This window comes from Sorex fumeus, unplaced genomic scaffold, assembly GCF_029834395.1.
Source record: "Sorex fumeus unplaced genomic scaffold, SorFum_2.1 ptg000265l, whole genome shotgun sequence".
Classification (NCBI taxonomy): Eukaryota; Metazoa; Chordata; class Mammalia; order Eulipotyphla; family Soricidae; genus Sorex; species Sorex fumeus.
In genome coordinates, this window is record NW_026606322.1 from 1302714 (window position 1) to 1330529 (window position 27816).

Sequence of the window (27816 nt, forward strand, 5' to 3'; positions counted from 1 at the left end):
TTGGTGTTTGGATCAGCAGTGCCGGGTACCAACAGGGCCACCCCAAGGGGAGATGGAAGGAGGTGGGGGGGGGGGGGCAGGGGGGCATGTGGTGCTGGCATCGCACTTTGAACTCACACCTTTGAGTTACCTCCTCAACACCTGAGCTTTGTATTTCTAATGAAATGGCCTTTTTTTCTTTTATATTTTTTAAATCTTTTATTAATATAGAGTTTCTGAAATTGGTGATGAAAAGTAACCCCCGCCCCCCGCCCTTGCCAGCCCTACTGAGGGGGCAGAAGGAGCCCCAGGTCTAACCATTACTTGAGTTGCTCATTGACTCACATTGGGACTTAGGTTCAGGCCCTGAGCTCCAATATTGCCTCCCCTTCCTTAAAGCCTAGTCCAAGGACCACCTCCAAGGCGCATCTTCCCGATGATTCACTATTTCCTCTTCCGCCAGTCCTTAGAGATAGATCTGATTTCCTTTCATATGCACGTCGGTTTTCAGTGCTTCGAATTCCACCACTAAATTGCTGTTTTCCTTTGGGTTAGCACTTTCAGTGTGGTTCCCATTTTGTTCCAAGTAAAATCTTTAGGTCATAATCGACGAACTGCTTTCCGGCTCTACTATTTTATGCCCAAGAGCAAAACAACATCTGCCTAAGTCCTTGGCCCAGCTGATCCAATCATTCTAACGGCGCTGACGGCCACGGGACAGACACTCCGCAAAGACGTCCGGGTCCGGGTCAGTCACGGGCCACGCGGCGGAGCGCTGGGCAGAAGGCAGCGAACCAGCTGGCCCCGAAACACCTGACCTTGCCCAGAGCGCCCGCCTCCGACCGCTTCCGGCTCGCCCCCTGGTCCTTTTCCGGAACGCCGGTCGCGTCACTCCCCGGCCCTCCCGCCATTGGCTGTTCACTTGGGGCGGAGGAACGTTTCCTGGCGCTGATTGGCTCCCCGTCAGCGTGGTGGGTTGGTCACAAACGAGGCGTGCCTGGTTTCCTAGGTAACGCCGTGCGCCTCGCCCTGATTGGCCCGTGCTAATCCCGTTTTCCGTCCCGGCGGCGAGTGGCCGAGTGCTCCGGTGGGGCGCCGCCGCGCTGGGTGTCGCGCCCGGGATTCCGGAGCTGACGTGGCTCAGATTTGGGAGGGGTGCAGCTGGAGTCCCCCGCGGCAGCCTCCGCCAGGTGAGGGGGGAGGCGCCCAGCTCGTCTCCTGGAGGCCTTTGGCGGCCCCCGCTCTCCGGAGCCCGCGTCGGTACGCCGAGGCCGCCGCGCCGGGTCCCCGCCCCGCCTCTCCGGGACGCGGCCGCGATCGGACCCCGCGCCCCGCCCGCGCCCCCGAGCAGGCCTCGGGGCCGCCCCTCCGGCGTCTGCGTCTCCCGGAGCTGCGCGGCGGCCTCCGCGGGCGGCGGCCCCGGGCGGCGACGGAGCTGGGCGTGGGGCGCCGTGCCGGCCCGCCGCGGGGCCTCGTTCCTCCCGCGCGCGGCCTGCCCTGGCCGGCCTCCCGCAGCCGCTGACGCCCGACGGAGGCCGCGGCCGCCGAGCTCCGGCCCTCGCAGGCCCGGTCGGGAGAGGGGCGGCGGGACCCCAGCAGACCCAAGGCCTGAGGGCGGAGGTCCCGGGTCGTCGGGCCTCGAATGCCGAGTGCGGGGCTGGCCGCGAGCTCGCGGAGGAGGGGTTGCTCGGTGGGCCCGAGAGAGGGGTGGTCACTGCGACCCCGCCGGTCAAGTCCGGCAGCCAGAGGCGGGCGGGCGGGCGGGCGGGCGGGCAGGCAGCCAGAGGTCAGGGCACCCCGCAGGGAGCCGTGGAGGAAAAGGGGGCGAGGCCGGGGGGAAGGAGGGTGTTTGCTCTGCTGACCGGGAAGGAGGGGTTGACGCCTTGGGCTGTGAGGAATAGACGAGCGAGCGCGGTATTGACAAGGTCCCCCTTCGGTTTTGGGGAGAGGGCAGTTTAAGGAGGGACGGACACTTTGGATGACTGGCCGAGTACGGCTCCACTGTTGAATGTGACCCGGGGCTTTCTTCAATTGTGCTGTTATGTGACAGTGAGAATTCTTTACAGAAGGGCTGAAGCCCTATCCAGAGGCATAAAGTAAATATATATATATATATATATATATTTTTTTTTTTTTTTACGACGATGCATTCAATGAATTGTGCGTTGTTAGAATGGTTCATAAAACAGGATTTGTGCTTTTGGAAAGTAACAGGACTTTTCATGAAATACATTCAGGGCATAGTGAACAGAATGTGAAAGTCTCAGACCGTGCACACTAACGATTTCACACCGTTTTCATCCTTCCCAGACAGAATTACCGGTTAATGCTACCCTCTTTCCCAGGAATTTGACCACTTCAGTCCTTTCCAAACTTGGACAAACTGGCAGGCTACCGAATGTAACCTGCCCACACGGCATACTCCCCATGGCGTACCCAATATGCCAAATACCAATAACAATGAAGGGCCTCATTCTCCTAACTCTGAAAGAGCCTTGAATATGGCACTTAAAAAAAAAAAAAACTCAGGGCTAGGACGAAAGAGAGTTACTGGGGCCTGCTCAAGGCAATCGAGGCAATCCAGGAGTCCTTTCCAAACTTTCAGTTGCCTGCTCTCTCAGTAAGGCATCTTTGAACAGCATTCTCCAAATATTGTATGTTATAAAATATGAATGACCCTGAAAGTGAATTGTCAAGTAGACGTATATTCTTTAAAGGATGAAAAAGTATTGTTGCCCCCACACTGGGATATTTCGAGACTAGTTAGCAGTTCCAACCCCCCTCCCCCACTCTCTTCCAGCACTGGGGAATTTCTCTCTGCCTGTTGACCCACGTCATAGCTGCTCTTTCCTTATTATTAATGGGGTTCTTTTCATCTGTGAAGCCCACCATACTTGGGGTAGGGTACTCATTATTTTTGTTTGATAACGTCCTTCTGGGATACAGCTTCTGTTATTCCTAAAAATACCCTTTAGGAGATAATTTTATATCCCTTCTGCCTAACTCTTAAAGGTCACATTATTCTTTTTTCCCCCTTTACATTCATCATTACATACCAGTCTGTTGTATTTATATATAAAGAGAGAGGTTAGGGTCTATAGTACTGTAGCATTGTCCTCCTGTTGTTCATCGATTTGCTCCAGCGGGCACCAGTAACATCTCACAACAAATTGTGAGACTTCTTGTTACTGTTTTTGGCATATTGAATATGTCACAGGTAGCTTGCCAGGCTTTGCCATGTGGGCGATACAGTCCCAAACCTGACTGTCCAGTGGCCTCTGGAGAATGGTGGCCACTGGGCCACCAAGGGGAACAGACCAAGGCATGAAACGTATTCCTACCTGGGGTGCCCAGCACTGGTAGCTTGCTAGGCTCTCTGAGAGGGGCTGAGGAATTGAACCTGGGTTGGCTGCATGCAGGGCAGACGCCCTACCCACTGTGCTATCGCTCCAGCCCTAGGGTCTATAACATTTTTTAAATAACAAGACTCAGAGACTATAAAATCCAGATCCTGGAATCGCGCGGCCGCATTCGCGGCCGCGTGAAATCTTATTATCTCATTCCTACTTTGGACAAACTTGCAGGCTATCGAATGTAGCCTGCCCACAGGGCAGAGTCTGGCAAACTCCCCGTGGCCTACCAAATATGCCAAATACCAGTAACAATGATGGGTCTCATTCTCCTAAAGAGCCGTGAATATAATCTCAGGGCTAGGATGAAAGAGACGTTACTGGGGCCTGCTCGAGGCAATCGACGATTAACAGGATGATGAAATGAAATGAAAAAATGAAAATATCTGCTATGTGTGCTTTCTGGTAAAGTGAAATTCAACAAAAGACTATAACCAACATAAACATCTTCCTCCGTAGTCTTCTTCGACCCGTTCCTCCCTATTTCCCTGAAGTAAGCACTATAAGTAATTTGTTTACTGTTAACTTTTCTATCCTATTCAGATATTCAAATACATGTATAATATATATTGCCTTCATTTTCTCTACTACAACAGGAATTAATAATACACAGGCTGTTCTATGTCCTTTGCCTCTTATACTACATTTTAGCTATTCCTATTCATAAAATTAGCACAGCGGTAAGGCGTTTGCCTTGCACGCAGCCAACATGGCCGACCTGAGTTCGATTCCTCCACCCCTCTCGGAAAGCCCAGCAAGCTACCGAGAGTATCTCGCCCGCACGGCAGAGCCTGGCAAGCTACCCGTGATGTATTCGATATGCCAAACACAGTAACAACAAGTCTCACGATGGAGACGTTACTGGGCCCGCTTGAGCAAATCGATGAACAACGGGAGGACCATGTCCATGACCGTGACTCATAAAATTGTTCTTTCATAGTCTATCCAGAATTCAAAGTATTTAGCCTGTTCCTTATAGATGTGCATTAGATTGTTTTCCATTATAGATGTCACACTGCTTTTTTATGTGTGTACACGTCATTGTGCACTTGTGTGAGTTTGGAGTATCAATTATGTGGAATTCTTTGAGACCATAACCTCAGAAATATTTTTTTTTCTATTAGTCAAAAACTAGTGCTTACAGAACCTGTGTTTACATGTGTATGCGTGTGTGTGCACATGTCTGTACCTGCATGCTGTCATGTCCTTATCCCTGTTTTATGCTCCAGTAAAGAATGTGGGCAGATGAGACTACTCAAAAAATGGATAGTCTTTTCAGGTATTTATTACCTTTCTTGAACTCTGACTCAAATTACCCGGTCTGTATGCCCATTTTATGCACTTTTAAATTGATATTGACAGTACTTCAACCTTAAGGTTTTTTTAAAATAAAATGTATAAAATAATTGGTACAACTTAAATGTAAAGTAATTGGAAAGATATATAGTGCATAGCATTGCATAGAGCTGAGCCATAATTTGCTTCCCAACATGCTAAACAAAAACAGTGTTTGTGTCATGAAAAAAGTTTATGTAGGAGTACTGCTGTTTAATCAGCCACTGATTAGGCTGATTGAATTGGGCATGAACTCCACCTTACTTTTTTTTTTCATTTCTTATAATTTTATTTATTGAATCACCGTGAGAGCAGTAACAAAGTTTTCGGGTTTAAGTCTCGGTCATACAACAAAACACCCATACCTTCACCAGTGTCCATTCTCCATCACCAAAAACCCCAGTATACCCTCATCCCAGACCCTCCCCCTACCTGTGGGATAGATGATTTTCACATTATTCTCTCTCTCTACTTCGATTACATTCAATATTTTGACACCAGACCCACCATTATTATTTGGGATTTTACAACATTCAGATCTGCCGAAAAGGCAATGGTAGACAATTTGTTTTCTGTTGTTGATTATGAATAACATATGATGTTGTGTGGCTACAGTAGTGGCCATGCGATTTTGAAATTCTGAAATTTTAACAATTAAATCAAGGAATTTCTGCCAAAACCTGCTGGGTTCCGAGATTTGTTCCTGAGTCTCTGGGATCATGGCCGTTAATCAGCTTGATCAGGAGCCAGAGAGGCCATTGGGCGGTGACTAGAGGTCTTGTTGGGACGGGGAGGAAAGGGCCGGCTCCACCCCCATCCCGTGAGGCCCAACGTGTCTCGTCACTGCGGGCCCAATTCTGACTGTCCAGTGGCCTTTGGAGGATGGTCACTGAGCCACCTAGGGGGAGCAGGTGGAGGAACAGCACCCTTCCCCTCCTGGGGTGGCCTGGTGACAGTCACCTACTCAGGGTTCGGATGCATTTTTGCCAAAAGCTGCTGGGTTTCGAGATTTGCTTCTGAGTCTCTGGGATCATGGCCGTTAAGCAGTCTGATCAGGAACTAGAGAGGCCATGCCTCCAATTACATAGCTGAGCCGGAGGTGGTTTGTGGGTGTGTCTCCTACATACCTAACTTTTGGCCATTTACTTTCTGGTAAACTTTGCCCCAGTTTGTTGGGATCTGGCCAAAGGCAGAGCAGCAATTTTGGGGTATCTGGAAGTCTGAAGGTGTCATCAGGCTGCTGATACACTTGCCTCACAGGTACAGATTGACCTGCTGGCAGCTTCATACCCCCATGAAAAAAGTTTATTTTTAATTGTAAAATTATAATATTTCATTTTCTCAATTACATTGCCTCCTCCATTTGGTTGAAGATTACTTTGGTAATTAAGATCAACTAGCAAGGCTCAACCAAATATGCAGTAACTTTGAGGAGTGACCTGAAAGTCTTACAGTATCACTGTGTTTCAATTTTGTGGGGATAATGTGACTTAAATTCCAAAGCAAATGTTGTATTTCAATGTGTACAGAGGGGGCCGGAGTATAGTGGGTAGAGTGTTTTCCTTGCATGCAGGTAACTCAAGTTCCATCTCAGGCTTCCCATATGGTTCCGTGAGCACTGCCAAGAGTAATTCCTGAGTGCAGAGCCAGAAGTAACTCCTAAACATCGCCGGGTGTGACTCCCTAGAAAAAATTTCCACAGAGGAATGCGTTCACTGTTTTGTTATTTTACGCTCATGTATTCTTGTTGTAAAGTCTTTGTTTTCAGTGACATTTCTTACATGTCTCTTTTCATTTCTGTCTCTTTTCAAAAAACTTTTAGCAGAATATTCAACATTTAGTAGATACTTTGAAAATAAGTACTAATAGCAGTGAAGACTGAGTGAATAAGACATTCATTGACTTTTAAGTTCTGCCTCTTCTACAAGTGTTAAGATTGTTTGGCAAGTTTGTGGGAAGTGTAGTCATTATTGACTTTAAGGAGTTGTTTTATTTGCCTCAGTGTTTTATTGAAGTCTGTCTTTGACGTGGAGGTTTATTTATTCTTTTTCTCCCTTCATTTGTTTGGTTTTGGGCCACACCACAGTCAGGGCTTACTCCTGGCTTTGCTCTAAGATACCACTCCTGGTAGGCTTGGGGGACCATATGATGGGAATGATGGGAATCAAACCTGGGTTGACTACAAGAACCCTGCCTACACTACAGGTACTGAGGTACAGAGCTTTTTATTCTTAAGTTGCTACTCATGATTCAGGTGCTTTGTTAAGTATGGTAAGAACATTGTCCCACTGTCACACATAATCCTTACATGGATTTATTATTACAAACATGAATCTTTTCCCCTTTACTGTTTTTTTTTTCCCCATTTTTGTTCTACAGTTACTCGTCTTTCTTCATTGAGTTTAAACATGAGTGAATAGCTATCTTGCCTTCAAAAGAGCTAAACTTCTGAAACCACTTAACTGCCTATTGCGATGTCTTTTCATTTCCATCTCCATATTACTCCTTTCATGGCAACAGTTATAAAAACCCCAGCTGAATTCTGAACTCCTAATACTGGGCATTGGAATACTCCTTGGCAACCTTATTCATTTTGAGATTAGAAAACTATAAAGTGACTCACCCAGTGATATAACCATTTCATAGTGGGGCCAGGGACTAATCCTGACTCCCATCTGTTCTCTTTCCCCTGGGCCCTCCACTTTCCCTCTTAGGTTCCTTAATCAGTCTATGAGAAATCTATTTTGCTTTGACTTGAAGTGGTATATCTGTATCATTCTCCCAGATTTTTTGTTCTCTCTTAATGACCTTTCTTTTCTTCAATGGTGCATATTTTCACACTGTTACATAAAAAGTAGTGCATTTTCAATTTTGAAAAAAAATCTTATTCTGTGTCTTATTCAGAGGAAAGGTCTTTGAAATGTCTCTCTCTCCCTTTTTTTTTTTTTTTTTTGGTTTTTGGGTCACACCTGGTGATGTACAGGGCTTACTCCTGGCTCTGGCTCTGCACTCAGGAATTGCTCCTGGCAGTGTTCTGGGGACCAGTGGGATGCTGAGAAACAAACCTGGGTCAGCCATGTGCAAGGCAAATGCCCTACCCACTGTGCTATTGCTCCAGCCCCAAAAATGTCTCAACTTTTTTAGTTTTTCTCTTTTCTGCAATGAGTATGATGATAGTAATTTTCAGAGTGTCTGTTACGGATTAATGGCTATTATCATTAATGTCATTTTTATCTTATGTTTATGTAAAGTCTTAAGTCAGGTACTATGATGCCATCTTTCTTCTTTTTCTCAAAATTACTTGGGATTCTTATGGTTTCATACAAATTTTACTATTTGTTCCCTTATGTTTTTGTTCCCAAAGAATATATATGGGGGCCAGAGCGATAGCACAGCAGGTAGGGCTTTTGCCTCACACACGGCCAACCTGGGTTTAATCTTCTGCATCCCATATTTTCCCACAAGCTCCGCCAGGAGTAATTCCTGAGTGCAGAGCCAGGAGTAACCCCTGAGCATTGCTGGGTGTGACCCAAAAAGAAAAGAGAGTACAAAGAAGACCATGAGAACATTGATGAATTTTTCATTAAATCTGTTACAGCATTTTGTATAGCTGGTCATTTTAATAATGGTATTTCTTCATTATTAACTCATAAAGCAAGAATATATTTCTGTTTTCTTGTTCTCTTCTATTTCTTTCAGTAGTGACTTATAGCCTCTGCCCACCTCTAAACCTTTTGCAATTAGCAACCACTAATCTGACTTTCATTTATAAAATTTTGTCATTTCAGAAACACTATTTTAGGTTTGTAGCTTCTGTGATTGGCTTACTTTGTTTATTTGGGAAAAAATTTCTGAATATACATTTAAATTGTTAGGTGTGTCAGTAATTCCTTTTACCCCCTCCTCTTTGCCCCCCCACACACTTTGAATATGTTCACATATATATATATATATATATATATATGTTGAGACCACTCTCCGCACACATGAAGGTACTGGCAGAGGGACAAATCCACGCGGGTTCCGGGGCCGAGATCTCCCAGCCTACTCTCGCGGCCACGCGACATCTTATCAGGACATCTTTTTATGACATCTTATTATCTCATTCCTACTTTGGACAAACTTGCAGGCTATCGAATGTAGCCTGCCCACAGGGCAGAGTCTGGCAAACTCCCCGTGGCATACCAAATATGCCAAATACCAGTAACAATGATGGGTCTCATTCTCCTAAAGAGCCTTGAATATAATCTCAGGGTTAGGATGAAAGAGACGTTACTGGGGCCTGCTCGAGGCAATCGACGAATAACAGGATGATGAAATGAAAAAATGAAATGAATATATATACATATATGTATATATATATATGTACAATAGTTTCTTGGGATGGGGTACTTTGGGTTTTGGGCAATATCCAATGGTGCCAAGACCACATTCATGACTCCTGCTTGCAAAGCATGTGTTCAGCCATTTGAGCTATATCTCTGACCTCTGCATGGATCAGTTTTAACCATTTACTTGTTCTGTATTGATTCCAGTTTGGCACTATTGCAACTAAAGCTGCTGCTAGTTGTGTTCAGGTATTTTGGTGAATTTGAGTTTTTATTTCTTAAGAATTTTATCTAGGGATAAAAATCTCTGAAAAATACAGTAGATAATAAAGTAGCATGTGTGTGTGTGTGTGTTTTAATAGTCAAAATTTGTTTTTTGTTTTGGGGCTCAGGGATCACTTCTGCTTCTATAGAGTCTGAACCTGAGGACATTTCCACCAACAGTGGATAAGGGTTCTTTTTTCACCACAATTGCCAACATAGACTTTTTGATAAAGTACCTATCAAGGTGGCATGAGATGATTTCTCAATGTTGTTTTGATTTTCATTTCTTTACTCCTAAGTGACAATTATACTTATTGGCCATCTGTTTATCTCCTTTGGAAAGTGTTTGTTCATTTCTCAACATTTTAGGATGGACCTTTTTTAGTGTTTAGTTTTGTGAGTGCTTTGTAGATCTTAGATATTACCCTTTATTTGGTGTATTGTTTACAGATGGGCTGGAGCGACAGCATAGTGGGTAGGGTGTTTGCCTTACATGCAGCCAACCTGGGTTTGATTCCTCCGCCCCTCTTGGAGAGCCTGGAAAGCTACCGAGAGTATCTTTCCCTCACGGTAAAGCCTGGCAAGCTACCCGTGACGTATTCAATATGCCAAAAAGAGTAACAAGAAGTCTTTCAATGGAGACATTACTGGTGCCCGCTTGAGAAAAATCTATGAACAACGGGAGGACAGTGCGGTGCAGTGTACAGATATTTTTGCCATTCAGAAGGGTATATATTTTTTTATAGCTCAATTTTCTTCTGCTATGCAGAAGACTTTTAATTTTTTGTAGTCCTGTTTATTTATGTTTTTGTTGTCTTTGCCTCTGTGGTCAATTTCCTGGAGAGTTTTGCCAATGTTTTCTTCAGTACTCTTTAATATATTTTATGGATTCTGGTTTAATCTTGAGGTCTTTAATCCACTTTGAGTTTACTTTTGTGAGTGATGTAGGATACAGTTCTAATTTTATTTTTGTACATGTATATGTGGCCTTGCAATCTTCCCAGAGCCATTTGTTGAAGAGATTTTTCTTTGTTCCACTTCATATATTTTGCTCCTTTTTTATAAATTAACTGTACAGAGGTGTGGGAGTTAAACTTAAGACTCTGTTTTTTCCTTTGGTCTGCAGGCCTGTCTTTATTTCAGTACCATGCTTTTTTGATTATTATAGCTTTTTAGTACAGTTCAGGGTTGGGAACTGTAAGTGCCTCCCATCTTTTGTTTAGGCTATTCAGTTTTATGGTTTCATAAAAATTTTAGTAGACTTTGTTCAAAGTCTCTTAAAAAACATCCTCAAATGCCTTTCAAAATTTTTATTAAAATGCCATGATTCACAAAGTTATTGATAGTTGCATTTTAGGCATACAATAATTCAATGCCAGTTCCTTCACCAATGTCAACTTCCCTCAGATGCCTTTTTAAGAACATTAACATATATGTTTTCTGAAGTTCTTGCTATTTTATTTATAGATAATATTTTTACCAGTATAAGAGAAACTAGATCTACTTTATTGATTCTTTTCTTTTTTTCTGTAGTAATGCTGAGTCGATTGTCAGGATTGGCAAATGTTGTTTTACATGAATTATCAGGTGATGACACTGATCCGAATATGACGACTTCTATGGACACTGTAAGTAACTCTGTTCTGAATTAGACTGATAGAGATATGTTTTGTATTGTTTTTAGGGGGAAAAAATTAAGATGGAAGGAGGGATGGAGAGATAGTACAATGGCTAAGGTACTTACTTTGCTTGTGTACGACACTATTTGATCCCTGGCACCACATATGGCCATCCAAGTATTGCTAGGAGTAATTCCTGTGCAGAGTCACTAGTAAGCTCTGAAAACCACCACATGTAGTCCAGAAGAGTGGGGGGTAGGGAGAGGAGGGGGGAAGAGAGAAAGAGAGAGGCAGAGACAGAGAGACAGAGACAGAGGGAGAGAGAGGGGAAGGGAGGGGAGGGGAGGGGAGGGGAGGATACTTTGTGTTAGATGGAAGATTCTGTCAGATTGACTTAATAGCCAGAGGTAGATTTTTTTTGTTGTTGCTTGTTTGTTTGGGGGCCACACCTGGCAGTGCTCACAGCTCACTCCTGGCTCTGGACTCAGGGTTCACTCCTGGTGGGTTTGGGGCACCATATGAGGTGCTGGGGATTGAACCTGTGGTCATCTGCATGCGAGGCAAATGTCTTGCCTGCTGTACTCTCTCTCCAGCACTCTGGGTGATATGTGCAAGATCTTTTCTTTTTGCCCCTGAACCTTGTTTAGTGTTAGATTGTTTTAACTCCTTGAGTGTATGTTCCTGTTTCAAAGGAAGGTTTGTATTACAAATGGTGCAAATGAAGAACCATTTGGGGTTTGAGAACATTTGTTTACTAGTATAAATTTCTCTACTGCTACTTTTACAGTGTATTTTGTACTTACTTAGAACCACATAAGAAATCAAAATATGTGATCGGATTTTCTGAAAAGATAGTAATATTGCTTTCTCATTGAGAATGTTTTCCTATTCTTTCTTTTTAAATTTTCAAAAAATATATTTAATTAAAGAACCTCGATTTACAATTGATAGTTGAGTTTTAGACATACGGTGCTAGTGCATACATTCTAGTGCTAATCCCACCAACGTTGTCAGTTTTCTTTCACCAGCTTTCTGAATTCCCGCCTGCCTCCCCACCCTCACCCCAGCCTACTGCCTTGACAGGCACACTTTAAAGTTTGGTAGTTATAGTGTGGATCTCATATTTTCAGTGCTGTTGGATCTGTGGTTTGGGTTATAGTCATACCACTCCCCCTATATGCCTGAGGCCCCTAACTCCTGCTCCCTGTTATTTCCCCTTCTCGTCTTCTTCCTTTTTCTGTCCATTTTTCTTTCTCTGTACTTCTGCTTCCTATACTGTCGGGTCAGGGATGATCTCAGCATCTACTCTTTTCTATATTGCATTTTCTTGTCCAGTTATTCTGCATACCACAGATGAGTGAGATCATCTTGTTATTTGTCCTCCTTCTGGCTTATTTCACTCACATGATATCTTCCAGTACCATCCAGGTTGCAGCAAATTGCATGATTTTATTGTTCCTTGCAGCTGCATAGTATTCTGTTGTGTATAAATTCCACATCTTCATAATCCATCCATTTTTGGATACCTAGGTTGATTCTGTATTTAGGTACTATACTGAGTGCTACAATGAATAATGGTGTGTATATTTTCTCTTTTTGTTTTTTTAAAATCCCTTTCTTTTTTTAATCACGGTGGATTACAGAGTTAAAAGTTATTGTTAAGTTTCAGGCATACAGTTTTATAGCATCACCCATCCCTTCATCAGTGTCGCTTAGCTTCAGTATCCTTAGTTTCCCTTATGCCCCGTCCGACCTCAACAGGTACTTTCCTCCTCCCACCATTGTTCTAATGTTCCTCTCCTTAATATATCCTGTTTCAGAGGCAGGTTTTCTACGGAATAGAACTGTAGCCAGCTTTTTGTGTCTGTTTCCTTTGGGGCTTTGTTATTCCCTTGTGAAGTTTCTTTATATCCCACTTATGAGAAATCATTCTTGGCCTGATTGTTCCTCTCTTGCTGGCTAATTCCACTAGCTGGCTAATTCCACTCCACATGATACTTTTTAGAACCATCAAGATAGCAGCACACTGCATAACTTTATCTTTCCTTATAGTCAAATAGCATTCCATTGTGTGTGTGTGTGTATATATATATATATACATACATATATATATATTCCGATTTCTTTATCCAGTCATCTGTTCTTAGGCACTTTGATTGTTTCCAGATTTTGGTTATTGTGAATACTGCTGCAGTGAAAATAAGAGCATAGATTTTTTTTGTGGATTGTTCTGCAATGAACATACAGGTGCAGATGTCTTTTCTACTGTACTTTTTTTTTTGCACCCTCAGGATATATTCCCAGAATTGGTGTTGATGTGTCATACGGAAGCTCAATTTCTAGTTTTTTGAGGAGTGCTCATATTGTTTTCCAGAAAGGCTAGACCAGTCGGTTATTCCCACCAACAATGAAAGAGAGTCCCTTTCTCCCCACATCTGAGCCAGCACTGGTTGTTCTTGTTCTTTTTGATGTGTGCCAGTCTCTTGTGGTGTGAAATGATATCTCATTGTTGTTTTGATATGCATCTCTCTGATGATTGGTGATGTAGAGCATTTTTTCATGTGCCTTTTGGCTTTTTGTATTCTTTTTTGAGGAAGCTTCTCTTAATTTTTTCTCCATTTTTTGATGGGGTTGGAGGTTTTTTTCTTGTACAGTTCTGCTAACATCTTGGATATCCTGGATATTAACCCCTTATAAGGTGGGTATTGGGTAAATATGCTTTCACATTCCGTGGGCTCTCTCTGTATTTTGGTCACTATTTTCTTTGAGGTGCAGAAGCTTCTTAGTTTAATATGGTTCCATTTGTTGATGTTTGTTTCCACTTGCTTTATCAGAGGTGTTTCATCCTTAAAGATGCTTTTAACTTCAGTGTCATGGAGGGTTCTGCCTACGTTTTCCTCCATGTACGTTATGGATTCAGGTCTGATATGGAGGTGTTAAATCCACTTTGATCTGACTCTTGTGCTTGGTGTTATACAGAGGTCAGAGTTCACTTTTTTTTTTTTTTTGCAGGTATCTGTCCAGTTTTTCCAGTTCCACTTGTTGAAGAGGCTTTCAAGGAGTCTTTTCATTTCCTCTTTGATTTCCTCTTTGATTCAGTTGTTTAGCAGTGTTTTGTTCGACTTCCAACTGTTGGGAGTTTTCCACTCTTTTTGTGGTTAACTTATACTTTCATGACATAATGATCTGAAAAGATACTTTGTTCGAATTCTATATTTGTAAATTTATGTATATTTTAGTTATGCCCTAATTTATAATCTATCCTAGAAAATGTTCCATGTGCATTAAAGAAGAATGTATATTCAGCTTTTTGGTGATGAGAACCCTATATTTGTCCAGTGAGCCCAGATCTTCTAGCTCCTTGATTAGAGCTCTTGTCTCTTTACTAATATTCTCTCTGAATGATCTATTTGTTGGCAATAGTGGAGTATTGAAGTCTCCAATGCTATTGTGTTTCCATCATTGTGTGTGTGTGTGTTTTTTTTTATGTTTGTGAGCAGAGCTTTATGGTTAGTCTTTATTTGATGTGTAAATATTAATCAAAGTACTTCTTGATCTGTTGTTCCCTAACCAGTAAATCATGTCCATCACTGTCTCTATTTTTTTTATAATGCTATTTGTTATGATATAAGTGTGTTCCAGCTTTTTGTGTGTGTGTGTGCCATTGACATGTGTGATTGTTTTCCATCCTTTCACCCTGAACCTGTGGGTTACTAGTTTAGGCAAATTCACTGTAGGTAGCAAATTGATAGGTGTTCTTTCCTGATTCATCAAACAACCGTATGCCTTTTTGGGTTGGGACCAAAGGCTGAGCGGTGGGTCTTTTCTGGTCCACAGGACTTGGAAGAACTGATCGCAATGGGGTGGGAGGAGGTCAAAGACTCCATTTATTCTTAATTTAAGTATTTAGACCCCCGTCCACTTATGAGTTCTGATCCACTTAATGGGTCCTGATCTTTGCTTATAATTGTGTTTTTGGTAAAATAGGAAACCACTCTAAAGAGATAGTTGTAAAATGCTTAACATTGCAAAATAATATTTTGTGGTTATTGTTATAATGATTATTATATCTCAGACTTGGGGAACTAAGTTGCTTCCTCCCTTCCTTTCTTCCCTTCCTCCCTCCCTGAACCTCATAAATAAAGGCAAGCACTCTACTATTGACATATTCCTGGCCCTTCAGACTTTCTTAAGTAAGAATATAATTTTTGCAAAAGATAAGGTGAAGTTGAACTAAAAGAATTCCCTTTTGAAAGTGAATATCTTTTCTCTGGTGCATTGAACTTTTAAAAATTAAATTCTAGGAATTACCTCAAGAATCTGACATGGAGTTAAATAATACATCACAGCAAGATGTTTTGGAACGCCTGGCATATTCAGAGCAGTTGCTGGTAGAGCTCAAAGAATTAATTAGAGAGAAGGATATTCAGCTGCAACAGAAGGATGAAACTCTCCAGGTACCATAGTTTCTTTCTTTCTTTTTTTTTTTAAATTTATTTCTTTATTGAATCACTGTGGGAAAAGTTACAGAGCTTTCGGGTTTAGGTCTCAGTCATGTAAATATCAAACACATTTCCCTTTACCAATACTTATTTTTAACCGCAAACCCCAATAGAACCCCACCTCCCACCCCTCCCAATTCCTGTGAGGCAGATGAGTTCTAGTTAATACTCTATCTACTTTGACTAGATACATTGTTTCGATAGAAGATGCACCATTATTGTTTAGCGTTTACGACCCCCCCCCCCCCCAATCAGACATGCTGAAGCAGCGTTGTGAAATGATTTGCTTTCTACAGCTGGGTTCAAGAATTAAATGTTGATTTTGGATTTCTGCTATTTTACTTATTACCCTGGAAGAATTTCTATTAAAAGTTAGATAGTTAAGAGATTGGTTTCTGTGCTCTGGAGTCGTGGCTGTGCTGGATAGCCGCTCATGGGGGGCAGCTGGTGACCTCGGTCGGGACGGCCCACAACGCCCCCCTTCCCATGAGGTCCCTGCCGCTCCCACCCCCGGCTCAAACCTGCTGTCCACAAGGCTCCCGTGCGGCCGCCATCTTTCTTTCCAGAGAGGATTGGGCGAATGGAGCAACACCCTTTCCCCCCCGGGCAGGCCTACCATAGTTTCTTTCTACTGAGCATTTGACAAATGACTTATTTATCAGCTTTAACAAATTTGATAAATGAGCCAGTCACAATTTTTTTCTTTAAGTGACTAGAGACTGATTATTTCTCCAGTCCTGCAGATAATGCTTTTTAAGCATTACTTTTATTATATGCTCAATAAGTGAGGAGTAAACGTATATGTATTTTCTCTCATTGTTCTCTGACAGGAAGAAAGAAAATCTGCTGATAACAAAATAAAAAAGCTAAAACTTCATGCTAAGGCCAAACTAACTTCTTTGAACAAATGCATAGAAGAAATGAAGGCACAAGGAGGAACTGTTCTACCTATAGAACCTCATTCAGAGGAGCTACTTCCCAAGGTTTGTTTATTGGGTATCATACATGTTTTCTGATGGTAAAAAGCTTTCCTATTTTGTGTACTTATTAATCATAAACGTTTATGAAACCAAAATAATACAGTACTAATGACATTTCGTAGGCATAAATACTATAGGAAAAATCAAGGGCTAAAGGAAAGCTTGAAATGAAATGCCAGTTTTGACCTAGACTTTCAACTAACTCAAGAAAGCCAACAAATTAGGCTACAAAATCAACACCCAAAATTCCATGGCTTTCCTATATACAAATAACGAAAGAGAAGAAAGATATTAAAAACACAATCCTATTCACAATAGTGCTTCAGAAAATCAAGTGCCTTGAAATCAGCTTAAATACTTATACAAAGAAAATTACAAAACACTACTTCAAGAAATAAAAGAGGACACTAGGAAATGGAAATCCACCCCCTTCTCATGGATCAGGAAGATTAACATTGTCAAAATGGGAATATTCCCCAAAGCATTATACAGATTCATTGCAGTCCCCATAAAGATACCCATGACATTGTTCGAAAAATAGACAAAACACTCCTGAAATTCATATGGAACAATAGTCCCCCCTAAATAGCTAAAGCAGTCCTTAGGAAAAAGAAGGGTAGCATCACCTTCTCCAGCTTCAAACTGTACTACAAAGAAGTAGTAATTAAAACAGCATCATATTGGTATAGAAACAGACCTATAGACCAATGAAACAGAGTTGAGTATTCTGTCACAGACTCTCAAACATATGATCATTTAATCTTTGGTAAAGGAGCAAGAAATGTGAAGTGGAGCAAGGAAAGCCTCTTCAACAAGTGGTGCTGGGAGAAACTGGACAACTACTTGCAAAAAATGAACTCAGACCTTTAACACCAGGCACAAAAGTCAGATCAAGGTGGATTAAAGACCTCACTATCAGACCTGAATCCATAAGGTATATGGAGGAAAATGTAGCAGAACCCTCCATGACATTGAAACTAAAGGCATCTTTAAGGATGAAACTCCACTGAACAAGCAAGTGGAAACAAACATAGACAAACGGGACTATATTAAACTAAGAAGCTTTTGCACCTCAAAAGAAACACTGACCAAATACAGAGAGAGTCCACTGAATGGGAAAGTTTGTCTACCCAATGTCCATCAGATAAGGGGTTAATATTCAAGATATACGAGATGTTAGTAAAACTGTACGAGAAAAAAAAAAACAAAAACAAACTTCCAATCCCATCAAAAAATGGGGAGAAGAAATGAACAGAATCTATTAGGTCTGTTTTCTACTTAAGGAACTTCTGTTACTCTTTAAGTTTCTTTAACATTTGTCACTTTCTCTCAGTTCTTTTAATGTCTTCATTTAAAAGTAGAATTCTTGTTTAAGTTTTAAGACATTCTATTTTGTGTTTATTTACTTTTGTATTCCTTATTGCATCTTGTTGTATGGAAAGATTTTTTTCTTTTCTATACTAACTTCTCCCAAAATTCTGTCACCGTATTTCTGAATTTTTCTAATTCTTACTCCATTAGGCAGAAGAAAGTTTGAAATTATTGTTTTGCTCCAGTAAGCACAGTTAGATTTGTTGGGTTAGTCGGTGGGGGCTGAATTTAATAGGGAGGCAAAATCTGTTCAGTGTAAATAAGACCTTTTGGGAAAAAATAGTATTTAAAGATTTGGATTTGTCTTTACTGACTTTTATTACAACAGTTTTGTTCTCATAGGCAGTGTTGTTTCCTGAATTCCATCCTTCGGTTTTTCAAGACAGTTTTTGAGTTTTTAAGTTAATTTTTTATTAATTATTCATAGTTGGAAATAAGTTTCAGTCATACATGGTTTTAACTGGTTTTGGCCTTGGACTGAAGGACATAGAAGTGGGACACTTAAAATGCCATTTTTTCCAAACTCTCTGTATCATCTTGGTTTGTGTTGCTTACTAGCATTTTCAGATAGCTGTTTTACTATCTTTTTCAATGTTTAGCTGCTATCTGAGGCAGAATGGGTCTAATGGGAGACACCTGACCATACTGAAATTGAAAAACTAGAATTTCATCCTTGGTTTTACATCAGTTTTTTATCAGTTTTTATTTGTTTGGTAAAACTAATCATATGCTTGTATTGCTCAGACTAGAAGAAAAGGTATAGAAAATGTATAAGTATAGTTCTTTTCACCTTTTTTTTATCCTTGGGAGAATGGAGCTTTTTAGCTTTTTGTTTGTTTGGGGTCCACACCCAGCAGTGCGCAGTTCTTACTCATGACTCTCTGCTCACGGAATTACTCCTGCTGGGGCATTGGGGAGTATGTGGGATGCTGGGGAGTGAATCTGGATCATCCACTTTCAAGACAAGTATTATACCAGCTGTAACTCATTTTTAATTAAGATTTATTTTCTTTAAAGAACTGTGATTTGCAAAGTTACTGATAGTTGAGCTTTAGGCATATTTCAGCACCAGTCCCACTCAACTATTATTTGTATCACTTGTCATCCTGTTGCTCATCAATTTGCTCGAGCAGGCGCCAGTAAAGTCTCCATTTGTCCTTGTCGCGTGCTAGAGTAACCCAGTGGTGTTTGCTCGCTCCAGGAACGCGAAGAGCCTCAAACCCCTCAGGGTCTTGATGAAGAAGTTTGACCATCTCATAGGTGGGCGGCCAGGCATTCTTTCAACATCTGGTGGAATTCAGTTGGGGAACAGTCTCATTCCCCACCCCTCTATTCTTTTAAATAGATGACTTTGTGTCCTCTATTTTTTCAGCTTGACAAGAGTTCTACAGAAGAGATGGAAGTAGAAAAATTGAAACTTAAACTCCAGGAGAAGGAGGAACTCATTAGCTGCTTGCAAGACCAACTTGCCCAGGCACAAGCAGAGCAAGCAACACAGGTAGGGTGTGAGTTACCTCAAAACAGTCAAGTTAACAAATCATTAATCTAGTGGTCGGTCAGTCATTCACTTGAAAAAGGTATTATTCTCGTTGTCCTCTGAATTTATATTCACGTATATTTGTCAGTTTCCTTCCCTTCTATCTTAAATCTGCTAATTTTACTGGGCTGCTTGCCTTTTTGTCACTCTTAGTTGATAATCTGTAGATACCTGTTGTTTTATATGTGATTTTACATATTTTTATATGAGAACAATAGCCTCATATTATGTTGCTCAGTCTATTGGTCTGTTTTCTACTTAAGGAACTTCTGTTACTCTTTAATTTTCTTTAACATTTGTCACTTTCAGTTCTTTTAATGTCTTCATTTAAAAGTAGAATTCTTATTTAAGTTTTAAGACATTCTATTTTGTGTTTATTTACTTTTGTATTCCTTATTGCACCTTGTTTTATGGAATGATTTTTTTTCTTTTCCATACTAACTTCTCCCAAAATTCTGTCACCGTATTTCTGAATTTTTCTAATTCTTACTCCATGTTGCTTATTCATGTCTTATAATTTCTTATTTTTTTAAGAATATCTTAAAATAGATTGCAGTTTCATATTTTTTTATTAAACCTCTGCTTGACTTTGTGTATACTTTTCACCTATAAGCACATTGTTCTGTTCTTTAGCTTTTTTCTCCTCAGTTTTTAAGATGCATTTAAAATTTTAATTATCTTTTTTCTTCGCTTTCTAATTCTTTTGTGCTGTTGTGATGACTGAGTTCATGCATACTTGGTTGTGATGCCCACACATTTTTTAATTGCTTTCCAGGATCTCACACCCTTTAGTTGTGCACAATTTTTCCTCTGTCCTTCATTTTGTTTTATACAAATGCTGTTGATTAGTAATATAATATGAGTCATGTACATAATTTAAAAATTATTAGTTAAATACAAAGAATAAATAAGAAACAGCTAAAATTAATTTTGACAGAATTTCATTTAACCAAATATATTAAAAATTATTAATGAAAACATGTTAATCATCTTAATATAATATGCATAATATTATTCATATAAATGAACTATAACCTGTGATTTAATATTAAATATATAACTATATTTTGAATGCAGAGACTAGAATGTATAATATGTAACACTAGGAATGTATTAAAAATATTTTTTTCTGTACTTGATTATAATAGGAAGTTTGTGGGAAGATTTGTTTTTTCTGTATATTGGAGGATTCAGAGACATTGAAAAGCTCCTACTAATTTGCTGTTGCTTCCTCTGAGAGAGAATTTTAATTACTTTTTAAAAGCTTCAGAACTTGTAATTTTCTTTTTGTTAAGGGGATGTTAGAACACTGATAGCTTTATGGGGCAGGTGAGAAGGAGAGGTCAAAGAATTGTGAGTTCTAGTTCTTTTTTTTGGTGAGTTTTTAACTTTTATTTTGTTTTATTTTTTCTTATTGTATTTTAGGTAACATGATAACTTTTGTGGTTTTGTTGTACATTATTACACTAGCCCGACCACCAAGATGCCAAAGATCCTTCGCCCCTTCGTCACTGTGTATATGTTCACTTACAGCCTGCCTTGCCTTTCTACTCCTACCCCACTATGTGATTATTTCAAAAGCCCAGGTTTTGTAATCCATCAATATTGTTAATTCCCTTGTTTTGTTTCTTGATATGCCACAGATGTATTAGGTCATCTGGTATTTTCCCTCCCTTTGACTTATTTCACTTAACATTTCCAGCTTCATCCCAGTTGCAAGGAACCGCAAGATTTTATCTTCCTTTTTTTTAATTGATTGAGATTCTGTGTCTCACAAGACTGTTAATGATGGTTTCTCATGCACATAATTCCAGCACCACACCCATCACCAGTGTACCCACCTCTCTTCTCCAAGGATCCAACAGCCCTTCTTTTCATCCCCCCCCCCCCAACTCAGTTGTATGGATCAGCTCTCTCATTGTGTTGTCTTTGGCCCTTTATTGCTCTTTTGCTATGTATGATATCATCTCTTCTTTTAGCCGTGTAATATTCCATTATATTTATATACCACAACTTTTTAATTTATTTATCATGGAGCATTTGGAATCTTTTCATATCCTATCTATAGTACTTTGGTGCTACCCTGAACATAAGTGTGCATATATCTTTCAAGTTAGTGTTTTTGTATTCCTGGTGTAGATGATGAAAAGTGGGATTGCTTAGTCATGGAAACTCTTCTTACTTTTTTGAGAAGTTTCCATACTGTTTTCCACAGAGGCTGAACTCAAGGCCATTCATTCCCCACCAGCAGGGACTAAGGTCTTATTTTCAACACATTCTTGCCAGTGCTGGTTGATTTCAGTCTTTTTTTGTTATATGTTTGACTAGTGTGCAATGATACCTCATGATACCTGTGGAGACACACAGCTACCATCTGTATGTCTTCAGAGAAGTGTCTGTTTATCTCGAGTACTTCTTTTTTCTTTAATAAAAGCTTTAAAATTGTATATCTTCAGTTTAATAAGAGTTCCACAGAAATGGAAGAACTTGTAATGATGAAACAACAGCTCCAAGAGAAGGAAGAACTCATTGGCACTTTGCAAGCCCAGCTCAGCCAAACACAGGCTGAACAAGCTGCTCAGGTAGGATGGGGTACTTCATAATCAGTAAGATAAAGAATTATTAATATACTTAATAATGACAATTATTAAGGTAAAGAATCAAGAAAATCTAGTGTATAGATTTTCAAACTTATTTGACCACCACCTCCTCTCTTCCATCCTCCTTCTCTCCCTTCCTCACTTCTCTCCCTCCCTTCTTACTCCCTTTCTTTTTCTTTCCCCAGCAGTGCTAGGGTTTACTCTGACTCTTGTGTTCAGGAATCACTTCTGGTAGGTTTGGGGGACCATAGAGGGTGCTGGTGATGGAACCAAGCTTGGCTGCATGCAAGTCAAGTGCAGTGTCTGCTGTACTATTGTTCCAGTCCAGGAATTCTTTCTTTAAATGAACAGAGAGAAAATTCCACTGCCCGCACCAGCTGCATCAGAGATTATTACTATCCAATGGGAGGCACTTTGGGAAATACTGGTTTAGTGAGTTATTGCATGACTAGTTAATTCAGTCAATTCTGCTTTTTAGGACTTTGACAGAGTAGAAGAAAGTTTAGGCGTAAGAGGGTTAGAGTAGAAATCAGAAGAGGTGGTAGTAGAAGAATGTGGAAGTGCTATTTACCTTGATACATAATCTAATTGCTAGTTGATTTTTACTTATACAGGTTCAGATTTTTAGCATCACATAGACATTTATCTTTAATAGATAAATTAAAGATAGTAATATGTTAGGAATAACCTGTCATACTAAGTAGATAGTAATGTAGGAATAACCTCTCATACTAAGTTTAGAGGTTGGTAGATAAACCAAAATACAATGTCGAGGTCCATTTCCCTATGTAAAATCTTAATGGGAATTAAGATATAATCAGAAGATTACTTATTAAGTATTTTTAATTATGTATTATTAGTTATAAATAATTATTTAATAATAAGCAATTAAGATTATTATTACATGCACGTGTAGGTAACGTAATTACATTGTAAGTAATGGAAAGGTTATGTGATTCAGTGTTAAATGGCACTGATATTCTTTTAAATATTTCTGCTATCAGTATGTTTGGACTGACATTCTCAAGCCTGGTTTCCTGTTTTTGGATGGATCATATTGTTTATCCTTTGAGAATGATTTTTTAAAGTAATATGGGTTCCCACTCTGTAGTTCTGGAGCCATCGTGGCCTCCTCTCTGGTCCTGAGGGAGCCATGCATTGCTGGGGATTGCATTTAGGCTCTCACACATGCTAGCCTTGTGCTCTGCCACTTGAGCTTTTGTTTCCAGCTCCGAAAATGCTTTTTACTCATGAAAGAATCTTTTCTGCAGAGTTATTTGCATAGTAGCCAATTTTATACCTTGAGGACTTACTTGATTGATAATATAATATTAGTGGTGCCTCCTGTTTATGAGCATATATTCTTCTGTGTGTGTAGTAAAAGTTGTGTATACTGAAATCTTTTACCAATGTTAACTCTTCTTCTGTTCTTTTATATGCTACAAGCATATTTTCTGGCCAATAAGGGACTCCAGTGTCTATACACTTTAGCATAAGATTCCGAATTCATAGTGATGTTCAGAATTTATATAGTTAAATAATTCATAAGGTTTATTTTCTGAATCTATCTACAAAGAAAGCCAGAGTCAATTCAGCACTAATAAAAGACAGGATAGAGAAAAATAGACTATCAGTTATTTTTTTTGATCAATATATAGCTTCAAACATGGAATATCAAGATTTATGAATTTTTTTACATTTGATCAAAATGCAAGTCAGTTGGAGTAAGTGCATAATATATGGTCACACAAATTATTTTGAGAGGTGAGAGGTTATTATTCTGATAGTGACAACAGGGGAAGGTCATATTAGAAAATGATCTCAGAAAAGTTAGGATTTAGTCATATATTTATTGAATAGATAATATTCCAGGTAACATGGAGAAAGTATTCTATTTATGAGGTATGTGTGAAATTCTCAGAGAGGAAAAAAAAGAATATAGTACATTTAAGGGAAAGGATGTATTGTTTATAGGTGTTTTCTGGCTAATAAGGGACTCCAGTGTCTATATACTTTAGCATAAGATTCCAGATTTATAGTGATGTTCAGAATTTATATAATTAAAAAATTTATAACGTTTATTTTTTTAAGTCTATCTACAAAGAAAGCCAGAGTCAATTCTAGATACTGAAAAGTCAGCCATGGTTAAAGGACCAATTTCAAATGGGAAAGTTAAGAACTAGATGTTTAGCTTAACCACAGATCTTAAAGAAATGAATAACTAAGTACACAGACACAACATTTAAAAACAAAATGAGATATTGTACTAAGTAGTTTACAGTTTGTTTATTTCCATTTTATTCTATTAAGAGTTTGTTATGTTATCTAGAAACATTTAACGCATTTTGCTGAAATGAATCGTTGAGATATGGTCTTGGTTTGAAAATATACCAAGTTTTTTGGTAGAAGAAGTTTCTTGAAAATAAGACTAGAAAAAATTATGTGTATAACTAGCTTTAAAGGGTTTTGAGTAACAGTTACATTAGTTTTGAAGTTAGCTGTATAGGGCAGGAGAGTGTCATTGAAAGTTTTGAGCATGAGTCTGATATTGAATGAAGTGTTTCAGGCTTAATAGAAATTTAATTTTTCTTTGTATGTTTAGAATCTGACCTCTGTAGAACTCTTATAAACAATACCATTTAGATATTTTAACATTCTGTTAGCTGTGAAAAAATAATTTTTTAATCAAAATGTATATTTAGACAAACTCTTGAATTAGATAATAGGGATTCTTTCATGTTTGAAAGAAACTGTGGGCCTGTCTTTCATCCAACATTCTCATTTTTGAAACTTAAAAATTATAAAATAGCTATTTCCTATCAAGTTTTCAGTGTCTGTCTTTGGAGAAGAGTTGGAGTTTTGTTTATACAATATTCCATATTCAAGGAGTGTAACTTGTTTAGTTACTCTGGTGTGTCTTCAGTTGAGTTCCATGCAGCAGGTGGTCCGAGAGAAAGATGCCCGCTTTGAAACACAAGTTCGTCTTCATGAAGATGAGCTTCTTCAGTTAGTAACCCAGGCAGATGTGGAAGCAGAGATGCAACAGGTGTGTTGCTAATACTTAGCAGAATGAATTTCGCTAACATTTTATCATCATAGTCACTTTCCAGGCCTCATCCACAGCTTTTCACTTGGTGTTGGGATGGTCCTTAGTTGGCTTCTTTTTTGTGTTTTGTGTCTTGCACATTGTTTTTTCACATACCTTACTTGCCTCTAACCATGGTGATGGTATTCAAAAGCTGAGTTTAATTCATAATTGTATGTGGTCGTCAGAAATTGATTTCTTTTCTGTTTGCTAGTAGTAGCTGTCTTTGTATATTAAAAACTCAAGCCAAAGCTTCAATCAATGAAGTCATTTTTAAACTGAAAAAATTAAACATGAGATGATTTGGAAGTCATAAAAATTTATTAAATCAATAAACTTTAAGCATTCATTAAGTGTAAAAATTGACTTCATTGTTTTAAAGTTTATCATCTACTAACTCAAAGGCATTTGTTTTTAGTTAGTGTGTATTTAGTGGAGTGTGTAGAATCCACAGGGATTCTAGTGGTATTTCACGGTTGATGCATTTAATTGTCTGAGTGAAAGCTTCTAGTTTCTAAGCAGTCCTTCAGAATGTGCCACTACAGTTTCAGAATCATATTTTGAATGTATCATTGATTTGTTTATTCAACAAATGTTTACTGAATGCATGTACTGTGTGTGAAGTTGTAAGAAAAATAGGTCTTGCCTACAGAGTCCTTGATCATTCTCCTTAATGAATGAAAACTACAAAGTGAGTATGTGTCATTTCCTCTTAATTATTAAGAACTTTCTCTAATTCATATACTTGTTTGCGTCTCAGTCTGGTTTTGGCCGTGCTCTGGAAGAGACATTTTTTTGGATATTATTTGTTGCTGCTGAATGGGGGAGCATGTTATACTGGTGTTCCACTCTTCAATCTGTCATCCTCAGTATCACAAACTTAAGTACACAGATCTTCATGACATTTGGTAGGGTAAGCTGGTAAAGGTGCTCTTTTTGGTTAGGACATTATGTTTAAAATATTTTCTTCACAGAAATTGAGGGTACTGCAGAGGAAGCTTGAAGAACATGAAGAAGCCTTGTTGGGCCGTGCTCAGGTTGTGGACTTACTGCAACAGGAGCTGACTACTGCTGAACAGCGAAACCAGGTATTTCCTCTGATTGTTATTATTTAAGTATCTTATAAAAGTGGAATCATAGCAATTTGTCTTTTTGTGACTGACTTATTTCATTTGACAGTGTCCTCAAAATTTATCCATGATATTATATGGAATCAGTTTAGCACAGCAGTAGGGCATTTGCCTTGCACGCAGCCGGCCAGGCCGAGCCGGGTTCGATTCCTCCACCCCTCTCGAAGAGCCCGGCAAACTACTGAGATATCTTGCCCGTATGGCAAAGCCTGACAAGCTACCCGTGACATATTCAATATGCTAAACACAGTAGCAACAAGTCTCATGATGGTGACGTTACTGGGCCCGCTTGAGCAAATCAGTGAAAAATGGGAGGACAGTGCTACAGTGCAGTGCAGTGCTCACTGCCTCTCTTCTGTGGTACTCATTTCCATGAGAGTTTACTCATGGAAAGCAGCCACTAGAAAAATCCTTTCATTAGCCTTTAGAGAATTGATGCTGGACTGGAGAGATAGTACAGCAGGTAGGACATTTGCCATGTACACAGCTGCCCCGGGTTTGATCCTGGACACCCCATATGTTCCTCCTAGCCTGCCGGAGTGATCATTGAGTGCAGAGCCATGACTAAGCCCTGCGTACTGCATATCGCTTATTTCATTTATGAAGCATGAGACTTTGTCTCTTTTCTGTAGGTTCTTTCTGAGCAGTTACAGCAAATGGAAGCTGAACATACTGCTTTAAGGAATGTTGTGGAATCAGAAAGACAGGAGTCCAAGATTCTGATGGAAAAGATGGAACTTGAAATGGCAGAAAAAAAATTATCCTTGCATAACCTGCAGGAAGAAATGCATCATCTTCTGAAACAGCTTGAGCAAGCTGGCCAAGCACAGGCTGAACTACAGTCCCAGTACAATGATTTGGAGATAAAGCACAAAGAAGAATTAGAAGAGAAGACTTCCCACATTTTAAGTCTTCAAAAGACTGAACAAGAACTGCACTCTGCCTATGATGCTCTAAAAATTGAAAACTCAAAAATTCTCCAAGAACAGCATGAACAGGAAGTTCATTCAGCCCAGTCCATGAAGCAGCTGGAAGGTCAGTATTTGATTGTTTTTGAAGCTGACTTATTTAGCATCTGAGTGGCTGCTCCTTTAAAACTGTAGGAATCTGTTCATGGTGTCTTTTGCTTAAGTAGGTAGAATCAATAGAAGGATTAAGAAAGGTGTCTCCTGTACATTTTGTTGTTTCTCCTATCTCTGAAGTTATTATCTGGCTTAATATAATTAACATTATGCTCTCAAAAACTATACATAGTGATGTGCCAAATTATAAAAAGAATGCTTTGTGAAACGTGGCAGTCTGAAGGGTTTGGTGACTGAAAGGAGTAGAACTTGAATCAAGAAAGAATAATTTGAAAATTCATCTGTATTAAATAACTGAACCTTAACCAGGAAGGCTTGAGGAGAAAGTTCATGGGGACAGTATGTTAAATGAGCATGCATTCCTCTTAACTGCAGCATGTTCTAATTTGAAACTCATGAATTTGGTCATAAAACTTACAGAGGCATGTTATTGAGTCCAGGTGGGATTCACAATGTGTAAATGAAGAGGAATGAAAAGAAAATAAAACAGACAAAGGCTTTTTCAGAGGGAAAGTAAAAATGATTTTAAGAAATACATTACATTATTTTACTTTGAGATTTCTCTTTTGGTATCTGAGAACATTTAAAAATTTT

The 27816-nt window shown here is 39.5% G+C and overlaps 1 protein-coding gene across 2 annotated transcripts in view; it reads left to right on the forward strand.

The window, feature by feature from the left end:
• The first annotated feature begins 1062 nt into the window (after nt 1-1062).
• The window catches only part of GOLGB1 (golgin B1), a 68385-nt gene continuing 41631 nt past the window's right edge, over nt 1063-27816 (forward strand). The window contains exons 1-9 of one of the 2 annotated variants that reach the window (XM_056109468.1): nt 1063-1169; nt 10850-10944; nt 15240-15392; nt 16268-16420; nt 19161-19286; nt 21782-21907; nt 24849-24971; nt 25985-26098; nt 26773-27175. In XM_056109468.1, the coding sequence (XP_055965443.1) occupies nt 10852-10944; nt 15240-15392; nt 16268-16420; nt 19161-19286; nt 21782-21907; nt 24849-24971; nt 25985-26098; nt 26773-27175 (1291 nt within the window). In that variant the 5' untranslated portion in view covers nt 1063-1169; nt 10850-10851. The remainder of the gene's footprint in view (nt 1170-10849; nt 10945-15239; nt 15393-16267; nt 16421-19160; nt 19287-21781; nt 21908-24848; nt 24972-25984; nt 26099-26772; nt 27176-27816) is intronic. The other variant, XM_056109469.1, reaches the window with a different exon arrangement.